The sequence below is a fragment of the Thamnophis elegans genome, chromosome 5 (assembly GCF_009769535.1).
Source record: "Thamnophis elegans isolate rThaEle1 chromosome 5, rThaEle1.pri, whole genome shotgun sequence".
NCBI lineage: Eukaryota > Metazoa > Chordata > Lepidosauria > Squamata > Colubridae > Thamnophis > Thamnophis elegans.
The window spans coordinates 73,622,543-73,634,209 of record NC_045545.1 but is presented as its reverse complement, the minus strand read 5'-3'; the positions used below and the strand labels follow the sequence as shown (position 1 = coordinate 73,634,209).

Below are 11,667 nucleotides of genomic sequence, written 5' to 3'. Positions count from 1 at the left end.
AATATCACAGGACTTAGTACCAGGGAAGTTCGGAAGTGGTTTAGTGATAGGAGGTATCACTGGAAAAATATTAGAGGCAACAAATCTGTGCTTGGTGGGGATAGCACAATAATAATAGACTCTGTACCCGAAATCACTTTTACCACTTCACCCAAAACAACCACAGAGTTAACTTTCACATCAGCAACACCTGTTCACACACCAGCACGTCGGCAATCCTGGCATCAGACCCCTGATTTCTCCATTGCAAAATATAAGGAGAGGGCCCCAGAACACTCAGAGCTTTGGAAAGCAGCTTTGCACAAAACCCCTTCCCTTCAGAAGAGGAAGTAGACCGCCTGAGAAGCGAAACTAAAATGACAAGGAGAGAGATTGACAGCTGGTTCTCGGAGCAAAGGAAAAAAAAAGTGGAGAAAGAAAAAAAACAACCAGCAGATGAAGATGCTGAGGATGAGTCTGTAGAAGAGGAGGAGGATTTGGATGACTTCAGAGTGTCAAGTGAAAACGGTTCCTTGGATGAAGCTGGAAGTTCTCAACTTCCAGGTGAACGTAAAGTGACCCCAATAAAAATCAACCTTAGAAACTTTAAGGTGACAGAATCAGAGGGGAAAAGTGAGTTGGCCGCGTCGAGTGCCCAAGCAACAACAGAGAGTTTTCCTAGCAGGGCACAGAAACCTAGGCTCTGCTTTAAAAAGACTGCTCAGCAGAGGCATTTGCTTAAACTGCTGTTTGTAAAGACACAGCGTCCTACTAATGAACAGTATGACCAAATATGTTGTCAGACTGGACTTCCCAGAGTTGAAGTAATTCGCTGGTTGGAGATAGCCGCTATGGATTTAAAAATGGAAATCTGAGGTGGTATGAAAACTACAAAAAAGGCATTTTCCCCAAAGAGCTATTGATTTCCTGTGAGGTCAGCCAGGAGGTCCTCCAAGACTATTTTCAAAAGAACAAGGTTCTGTTTGAAGATGATCTCCAAGATCTCTGTGAAAGAACTCAGATGACCACTTCGCAGGTTAAATTGTGGTTTGCTGAGAGGCTAGGGAAGAAAGCAAAGCAATATCTGATGCAAGTAGCGATAGTCAGTCCCCAAGTGTTGGTGATCCAGCCAATACTCAGAAAGGAACTTTTGATACTTTTCTGAAGTTTCTGAGAACAGTGAATCTTGGGAACCTGGAGGTCAAGATGGAAGCTCAGAATTTGGAGATATGGATAGTCATCTGCCTGCAGTGCATTCTGGTGAGTGGTTTTGCATTTCTTGTTAACGTTTCTGTTAACTTGGCCTTATTTTTGTTAAACTACTGCAGAAGAAATGTATTTAAACAAAACAATGGGGAAGTGAACAAAAATATATTATTAGATTATCTGCTGCTCTTTTTTAAAATAATAATAGGGAAGAGGAATGAGAACAGGATCGTAACCTATCTGAAGACATTTCTTTATATTGTTTGTGATTATTTCTGTCATGCTGAATGAAGAGAAATCAAAGTTATCCAATTCCTATAAGAGTGACAATGTAATTTGTGTTCCATTGAGATACTAATTTTGGCTGGTTATAGTTTGGATGGAAATCTAAACAGCAATTTTGACTGTTTGCCCATTGTTTCCTAGATAGATTTAAAGTTCTATGCCGGCATTCCCTTCTCATATTTAACAATTGCACTGGTCCAGCCATCCCTTCATCCTAGCTTAATGTGTGTTTAGTAAGGCAATATTTGTAGGCGTATTCGTTATGTGTATGCAGATTTTGCCAGTGATGCGAACATGTGAACAAGGAGACACAGGGAAGAAGAGCTTTGCATTAGTGCCTTTGTGTTATACTCATTTCCTTTTAACACTCGTTAGACTCTCTAAAAAATAATTTTTAATCATTGTTTTTGAAGAAAAGAAAAAGCTGCCATGCTACAAAACAAATCACTTGCCTCTAGTGATTTTTATTTTCAAAAATGCCCGTTACTCTTTTTTAGAAAATGGAAAAAAAGTTTGGTGAGAACAGCCCAGAACCTGGAAATGTGCCAACTTCTCTTCCAAAAAGACAAAAGCAAACTTTTGAGTATCTTGTGGAAGGGAAGAATGGATGTCAGGCAACAAAATCATCAGTTTGTCTTCTGAAAAAATGTGGCCTGTAACTCATCACATCCACAGTGACAGGCACTTTATTTGAGTCCATATTATGCTTTCAACATGTGGAATGTAATCTGCTGGCCTCCCAAAGCGTGGAGAATCCTATTCTATATCTCCCACCATGAATGGTTTTTTGGGAGGGTCAGGAAAACTCTGGAGTTTAGTTTCAGCTTTCCATATGATTATTCATATGAGAGGAGTGTCTGAATAGAGACTATAAATCAGTAAATACTGCCTGTAGATCATGTGCTCCTTAATTTGTATATTACAATTTATAATAGCACTTTCGAACAACAATTGAAGTTTCAACTGTAGGGGAGGCAACAAAGTGGGGAGAAAAAGAGAATCTGGAGTAGTTGAATAGTTAGAGAATTCAGCTAGAGATGCAATAACAAAGATGGGTTTTGAGATAAATCTTGCTGGATAGAAAGAAGACTAGAATTATAGAATGTATAGAATTTAGGATCTGAATTTGAAATGGACAGAGTAGAAATGATCCACTAGTGAGGAAAACTACAATTTTTAGGATTTGGAGAGGGAAAAGTGAGAAGCAAAAATCAAGCAGGGATTAAAATGCACAAACACACACATTCACACAAAAGTTCAGAAACACCAGCTGAGAAAAAAAAAAGACTTTTTAGACAAACGCCTCCATAATATGAGGGCTTGGTTTTAAAGCACAATTTTCCATAAACCCTCTTCTTCTCAGAGCAGTTCAGGTCATGGTGACTTCTCTCCCTTCCCCCTCCTTTTTCTCTCTTGGCCCCTTTGCTTGCTAATTCATCCAATACTGTAGAACACATTGTGACACATGTATTTGTTGCTTTCAGAAATGGATTGAACCACCACTGCCTTCGTTCGAGCAGACGGCCAACTTTGTAAGAACCTAGCAGCTGTGGGTCATTCTGAATCTTTGTTGAAGATTGTAATGCCAAAATCTTCTTTTCGTGAAGCACAATTTGAATTTGGAGGTCGCAGGGAAGACGTCAATAAAGAAAACTGTAAGGTTCGGGTTGGGACAAATCTAGTATTCTGTTTTATGATTTAGAAGAGTGTTGGCCAGATATTCTCCTTGAGGCTCCAATTAGTGGACACTGTCTTTCGAACTTCATATTCATATGGAACCAGCTTGTTAATGCCAGCAACCAGCCTCTCTCTGCATTGGATCATGCATCTGAAACATTTGTTAAACATTCTCTCCCTCCACCCTTAGAAATGAGCTATCATTTGTACAACATATTCTAAATACTTTCAGTGTTTGTTCTCTGAATGCTCCATCTTTGGCATTTACTGTATTCTCTTTATATTTTAATCTCTAGATTTTGCCGATTATGAAAGTACAGTAGAAACCTTGCTCTAACAGGCCTTTTGAGCAAAAACAGTGGCTGTTGATACCTAAATTGACTTCATTTATGGTGGCCATTGGTACCTAATTTATCATTTAGGTAATCTACAATATTAGAAATGATGTGAATGCAATCACTTGCAGCAAAATTGCCATTCTCAAGGATTGAAAACCACTTTCCATTGTATCTAAAACTTATCAAACTGAGAGCCATTGAACTGAGGATTTGCTGTACAGGTTGCAGTCTATGCTCACTTCCCCAAGCGTAAACACCCCCCCTTCCAAAAAAAAATCAATGCAGCTTCCTTACATACAATGGGGTTATATATGTCACTAGATAATATGTGACCTGTTGTGTCATCCTTTGAGAGAAAGGTAGTACAAACTTGTATGGCTAGAATAAGTATTAAATTTTAGCTTGATCATATATTTTTTTTATCCCGATGTGGGATGGCTACATGGTCATTTAAGAAGAAAATATAAAAATAATTGTAATTACAAATGAACTTCAATAAAACAATATTTACTTACCTAAACAGATAGACTTAATGACCACAGGAGGGCAAAAAAACAGGAATAACTTTTGACTTCCTGCCATCTTCCCCATTGACTTTGCTCATGGAAAGCTGGCAGAAAGACAGAAATCATGATCATGTGACTGCGAGTAATTCAGCAATAACAGAACTTTGTGATTAAAATGGTTTGAAATCATGGAAATTTCAATTGCACTGGAGTAATGGGCTCTGGATTATTTTACACTTCTTTAAGTTAATAGATTTAGGTACCCTGATTTAAAAACTTGTATAATGCATCATTTGGGCTAACAAATAACCACAGTGAAAGTTTAGTAGTATATAAGTAGGGAAGGATCTGGTGAATAATATTTCTAGTTCTGTGCATAAAATTACAAAATGAAATTGGATAACTATTAACAATCTTCACCAAATTTCACGTGCACAGAAGCAAATGAATGTTTCTTTTAATGCATTTCAGAAACTAAAAGGGTTAAAATTTAGGTCGTTTGTGTGTAAAAGAGAGAAAATAACAAATCATAAAAATAAAAATACCCTTGTGGATGTTATCTATTAGCAGATGTTCATTAACCATGAGCCCTGTAAGAATTTCAGACTTGAAAAGGCACCCCTTAATCCCCAAATTAATTATTAACTTTGCTGAGTTTTCAGGTTGTAAATGCTAAATTGTGACTGTTTTGTTATTAATTGCAAATACATTTTCTAATTTTATCAATACTGTAACAGGAAACTAATGCTCTCAAATAGTTGTGATCCTGAAGGCATTTAGTTTGCAGTATACACAATTTCTTTCTTTACATACAGATCAGAATTGTATTGGATTCCAGCACTTACAAGAATGCACTGTCTGTATTTCTAACTTTTACTGCTTTTTCTAGCTATTCATAAGCTAGAAAAAACCTGAAAAGCTTCAAGCTTTGCTAACTTCATAACACACTCAAATATATATACTTGTAGTAGGCATGTATTTTTGTCTTGTTTTGGAAAGGTAACTAACTACAGCATTATTTTAATAATGTGGAAAGTTAGAATATAACATGCTGGGGCTAATTACTGTTGGTAATAAATGTTTTAGATAGTTCATTTGGTGGCATTAAATTTTCCCAAAGTTCTACAGGATAGAGCCTGGGAAACCTGCTTTGGCCAGAGCCATCTCCTGGCGGTCTTCTAAAGGCAGTGAGAGATACCAGCTCTCATGCTGGGGTTGTATTTCAGATTGAATCTTATCTGTTTTACCCCAAAAATTAACTTGCCCTAATCAATTTATACAAACCCTGGAAACCTTCCAAATATATGTTCAACTTTCAAGAATCCCTGGCCAGCATGATCATTGTTGAGAATTCCTGGAGTTGTAATCAACTTATTTGAGTCTAGAATAATTTTCCCCCAGTTCGGTACTATTGGTTGGAGAAAAGGACAGTTCTTTCTAATCCAACCTTTCTGAAGGCATCAGATGGGGAAAGGTTCTTGTATTTGTCCTGTTTAGGATTTTTGTCAAGAAACCTTACCTCCCCTCATGGCATTAATATCCAAGATGTGTTCTGCAAACCTACCTGTGTTTGTGTACCGTGTTTCCCGAAAATGAGACAGGGTCTTATTTCTTTGCCCAACAAAATTGGGCCTTGGGCTTATTATAGAGGGAGGGCTTATTGTTTTGCGGTTGCCGGGCAGCTTCTCCTTGTGAACTGGCTCCCGAAGAGCCAGGCATAGCCTCAGGGGCGAAGCAACCATGAGGTGACCACGCTCACGAGCAGCCGCCCAGCAAACCCCCTCTCCAGCCATGCAGAGCGCCATTCACTGACCTAGGGGGTATCCCTAAGGTGCCAAGCGGCGTGGCACTCTGCATGCCCCCCAGCTCCCATGGCTTGGCACATTCGGGATACCCCGTAGGTCAGTGCATGGAGCTCTGCCCGGCTGGAGAAGGGGGTTGCGCGAGCGTCTGTTCCGCCATTGTCACGCTCCAAGCATAACTTCTCTGGCTTCCAAACTCCAAACTCGGCTGCCGAGTCTTCCAGCAGCGGCTGCTCTAGGAGTGCGCTCTATGGTTGTGGGCTGGCTGTCGGACAGAGAGTCTTCTGGACAGAGTCTTCCAGCAGGCAGCCCACAACCATTGGGGGTGGGCTTATATTTTTGCCCACGGCAAAAAATGTGGCAAGGCGTTAGTTTCAGGACAGGTTGGTATTTTCGGGGAAACACAGTACAATATATTATTGGCCAGTTCAGTTCAGTTAGCAAGGGACCATCAGGATGGAAATAAATATGCTAAAACTTATTTAAAAGTTTTAAAATGCCACAATAGATGCTGCAACTTAAAATGTAAAACCGGAAAGTGTGTAGCTATGCACGTACATTTTCAGGTATAAAAACTTGTATTCTTTCATATTTGATGTCATTCTCTCAATCTGCCTTTCAAGGAAAAAAAATCAGTTTGCTCAAATGCATTTTAATTTGGCTTTAATTGTGTAGATAAATCCATATGCTGAAAGAAGAATATAATTGTAGCTCCCCCTCCATAGCATGTTTAAAAGCTTATTCATGGCTCACAGAGGTCTTTCTACAAAGGAGACGTGCAATCTGCCATTTATCCTTGAGGGAACCAAACTAGCATGCACATCTTTGAGAACAAAGAATTCTGCTTCTAACACTGTGAGAAGGCTCCAGCAGATTCCTTGTAATGCAGAAGTGCCAGATCTACCTGTTACACTGAGCCAAGGTGGCGCAGTGGTTAGATGCAGTACTGCAGGCTACTTCAGCTGATAGCTAGCTGCCATTCAGCAGTTCAAATCTCACCAGCTCAAGGTTGACTCAGCCTTCCATCCTTCTGAGGTGGTAAAATGAGGACCCAGATTGTTGGGGCAATAGGCTGACTCTGTAAACCGCTTAGCAAGGGCTGTAAAAGCACTGTGAAGCAGTATATAAGTCTAAGTGCTATTGCTATTGCTACTTCTATTGGCTTTTTTCAAAATACATGTTACATGTAGAGTCTGAAAATGACTTTGCTCAGAGAAAGTTACCCTTGGTAATGGATAGGAGCTGGAATAGTAGGAGGTGGGATCCAGTTGGGTATTACAGGAAAGCCATCAGAGAACTACAGCCACTCCCAACCGGAATGACAACAGCGCTTGAGTTCCCAAAGGAAAAAGCAATGTTGGTCAGTTCAGTGGAATTGATAGAGGAGCAGTTCTCTTTTTTCTCTCCAAACATGCTGATTTGTTTTCAATATATGCATATGTATATTCAATTAGTTTATTCATAACATCCACATAAGCATGATATATATACAGATGGTTGTTTAATTGGAAACTCTACTCAACTCTTTGAGGAGAGCTTGGAGTTTGGGATGCATTTAAAAGCATTGCAAGCATGTTCAAAATCGCTCTCTCCAGATTTTATTCAAGGAGGGCAATATGGTGCTCAGCCAGATTTATTTGGAAAACAAAAGCCATTGATATGGGAGCAACTCAATTCCTCATGTTAGTTGGATCAGAATGGGCCAGGGTTTGTGGCAAATTTAATTACCCTGTGCATGAATTGCAGGACATAAATTTATGCCCTGACGTTGGGCAGAATAGATCATAGTGAAGATAACAAACATAATGAGATGGATATCTGTCTTACGGAAGTATCAAAGTATTTCTGGCAGAGGGAAGTATGTGTCATGTGCTTGTTTGTGATAAAGTTGCTACCCAATGGAAGCAATAAATCTGTAGTACAACCCCTTGCTTATATGCAACTACCAGTTTTGATCCTAAAAGAGTGCAGAGTCCAACAGTGGCACTGCCCTAGATTGAAATGCAGTCTGATAACTTGGGATTCATTGAATACACAAATGTACACATTATGATGGATAGGATACATTTAGTTGAACCAATAACTTACTTCTGACATGTATATTCCAGTAAGCCCATACTGAAGCCTCCCTTCACTTTCTGGAGTCTTTCTCTTTTTCTGTATTAAAAGGTGATACACTTGCAGTTAAATGTATCCATTGAGTTAATTGTGAGCATATCTATTGATTGATCAATCAATCTATCTATCTAACTTAAATTCAGGGGGAGTTGTACTACCATGTCATGATGGAGTCTATGCAGCTCAAATTAATTTAACAAACAGGCTTTAGATATGCAAGAGTGTATTATTTAATAGGAAATTAGTATCTATGGTAAATGCATCATCTTGGTTTCTTTGTCTAGCAAAAAGTGCAGAACTTTGAAGCAGAATTTTAAGGGTAGATTTTGATCTCTTTAGTGGTTTGCAGCAGCCTTTCTTGTCACAGGAAGCAACAACACAATGCATAGGCTGTACATGACAAGACCAAAAATTGAATTAGATTTAAGTATATAAAGAGACTGGTAGAGAGGTAGATGTCATTGTTTGTATTTTGAATATTTAGGTCACTCCCTAAGAAGGGTTGAATGACCCAAGCCACTACATAATTATAGCTAGTCCTTGCTTAACAACCATTCAGCAACTGTTCACATTTACGATAACACTGAACAAAGGGGCTTACTTCCAGTGCCTGAAATTATAGCCATTACAGCACCCTGCAGTCATACGATTGCAATCTGGGTTCTTGGAAACCTGCCTGAACTTATTCCAAGAGTCCCACAATTATGATTGACACTTGAAATTTTCCCTGCCAACTTCCCCAGAAAAGTCAATGGAAAAAACAGCAGGGACAGTTGCAAGCTGCTGCTGGCTGCTGACACCACTCCCTCTGGTTCCTAAGGGGTTGGCTGAAAAAAAAAGTCCAAAGACCCGTGTTGGGACAGACTTATTTAGCCAGCCTCTTGAGACCGGAAGGGCTGCCTGCCAGATGGATTTCACCCCATGCAGGGTGGAGTATCTTTGGTAAGCAACCCTATTGCTCTCAAAGATACTGACTGCAAAGGTCCGTACTGAAAGCCAAATGGGATTTTGGCACACGGTGTTTGCACTAAGGGGTGTTTACAGGCAGATTGGGTCCAAGGGCCCCTAGTGCAAGTGCCCCAGAATTTGCTTAAGAACCACAATGACTTACGACCAAAATTGTGGTAGCAAGTCAAAGAGTAGCAGAACAGTACTGCAAGTGATATTTGGCCAGCCTCCCTCAACCTTGTGCCCTTCCAACGGTTCTAGAGTACAGTTCTTATGGTCCTGAGCCAACAGAACTGGAGGACATGTTGTAATAATATTTTTAGAGAATAATGAGCTAAATTAGTTTGTATTTAACTTATAAGTTCCCAGTTCAAGGGAACATGATTTTGGATGGAAAATGAAAACAGTAGATCTATCCAGTCAAACAAAGTTAATTATTAAAAAACCTGAATATTTGGTGCTAATTAATATTAATACTGAATTAATAAGAATCTTTCTATTCATTTGATTCATTAAATTGATTAAATCAATTAGAACAAATAGAAATTGTGGCCAAAAAGGCATCTTTTTGGAATGATCTTCCTTCCAGAGATTTTAGGAAGATTTGCTCTCATCCTTTTAGTTTTCAGAAAATCACTAAAAATGTGGTTATTTTCCCAGTACTTGGGAACAGGATGATTGTCTTTTGATCTAGTTTTACTTTGTTCTGGTCTGATCTGTTTTGGTTTTGTTCTGGTGTTATACTTTTTCAAGAACCAGATTTTTTCCCCATTTTTGTAAGACTATTAAATGTTTTGGTTAGAAATGTATGTATCTCTAGCTAAAAGCACTGTAAGATTTTAGAAAGTATAGATATCCCATTAAGACTTGTGCTAAATCTTATAAATTTCCTAAAAGCAATAACCTTCGCCTTCACTCTGTTTCTATCTCTCATATTTCACAAATAGAGAAGGTGCAGAGTGGGCGTTAAAAGTAAGCCCATTTACTGACTTTGCAAATAAATCACACCTGGATAATCTCACTGGAGTTCCTAGTAGTGTTTCAATCAGAACAACCTTTATACTATGGTATCCTTCATGAACCTGGCCATTCAAATGTAATTATTTGTATTTATTTTAAAATATTAAAACCATTTGTTGTTAGCATAATAAGTTAAAACATAAGACATAATAAGAACATTCTCAGTAAAACATATTTTATGAGGGAAAGGTAGGTAATCAAAAACAGTTTCATGGCAGAAGAACAGGTGCTCCAGAGATATTGCCAGAAAATAATCTGCTATAAGAATTTTCAGAATCCCATGTTAGTAACATTTCCCATTATTGCCTTGGTGATCCAATCACCTTAAAAAGAGGGAGGCATTCTGATCTGATTTGTATTGAGCGTTTTTTTTTCCAATCTAGAGTTATTTATTATTTATTTCATTTTCCATTTTTGTTTTATTTCATTTATAATTTCATTATTTTTATTATTTTATTATTTTTATTTTATTATTTAATTATCCAAAGCCGTACAAGACTATATCAGAGACATGGCAGTGGTTGCCCCATTGCTTCTTATTTTAGAAGGGCCGAAAGTGTTATTCGGAAACTGCAAGGTTCATACAGACTTTTACATCATGGTTTTCATTCATTTTAAATGGGGGGTGGGGGAACCCACCTTCATTGAGTGTTGGCAATATTTTATATCATAATTATGCAGTGCAAATTGTTAGGGAGCACAGACAGCTTAAGAGTTATATAGCAGGAAAAAAAACACAGCCCAGCGTAGTCGAAGACATACCTTGGACCAAGCAAGCCTGCCTTAGTAACTCCAATAATTCTGGTGTCATTTTCACCAGGCCAGGTGAGAGCATTCATTTCACCACCATTTGGAAGAGCTTCTACTAGGTTGCTACTTGAGAATGCAACAGAGACAGTAAAGCTGTGTGTTGCTTAAAGTTTAGACGACATGAAAATCACTGGATGGGTTTTCCTCTGCTTTTTTTCTACTATCTGGCCTACCCAGCCTTTCTCAAGCTGTGAGGTGAGGCACTACACAATATAAATTGGCTCACTGTGACATTCCATATGTCTCTTTTTTTTCAAAAGTTCAAATACGATAGTCTAGTGTTACACCCAGTCTCATTGTGGGCCATTTCTGATTTGAAGCTGCTATTGGGCAGATCAGACCCATATAGTTTCCAGATGTCATTTTGCTATCGTTTGAAACCTCGAAGGGGTTCTTTTTTCACCCTTTGTGATTTTTCTTCTTCTCTAAATAACAGGCACAGGAATACATGAAATGGTGAGGCTGTGGGGAAATCCTGAACCAGAATGCAAATGTTTTAGAAAGGGGGTGGTGGTGTTGGAATTTGTTCAGCCGGCACATTGTCTCTTCGTGTGGTATTTATTAGTCATACTTTTATCGCTAATTTCATCTGTTCCCGAGACTGGTTTTTATTTTGTTTTGCTTTAAATTAAGACTCAGTTCAACCACCCTTTTGGAATAGAAATAGCACATTGTAAATGCTTAATCACAAGCTGGTGTGGCATGAAGTTTACAGAATAAGCTCTGTCTGCAAGGGCATCTGTTATTCTGTTTGCAAAGAACCATGCCTCAGAAGTGCTAGGAGCTTTTCCAACACTGGGTGAGATTTAGATAGAGGAGGAGGGATGAGGGAGCACCCAACTTCCAATTAGAGTCACCATTGGTCCCCAGGGTATCCATTAATAGGTGCTACAAAAGGACCAGCCTGAGCAGAACACCTGGGCCAGATGGACATGGTCTACAGTAATTGTCCATGTGCAACTCTTCTATGGAATTCCC

General features: G+C 38.8%; 1 protein-coding gene across 1 annotated transcript in view; it reads left to right on the top strand.

Moving 5' to 3' along the window:
* Positions 1-5,083, top strand: part of ZHX3 (zinc fingers and homeoboxes 3) — a 44,321-nt gene extending 39,238 nt beyond the window's left edge. The window contains 6 exon segments of the mRNA XM_032217305.1: positions 2-271; positions 274-813; positions 816-1,043; positions 1,046-1,135; positions 1,138-1,239; positions 2,955-5,083. Coding sequence (XP_032073196.1) covers positions 2-271; positions 274-813; positions 816-1,043; positions 1,046-1,135; positions 1,138-1,239; positions 2,955-2,965 — 1,241 coding nt within the window. The 3' untranslated portion in view covers positions 2,966-5,083.
* Positions 5,084-11,667: the final 6,584 nt, after the last annotated feature.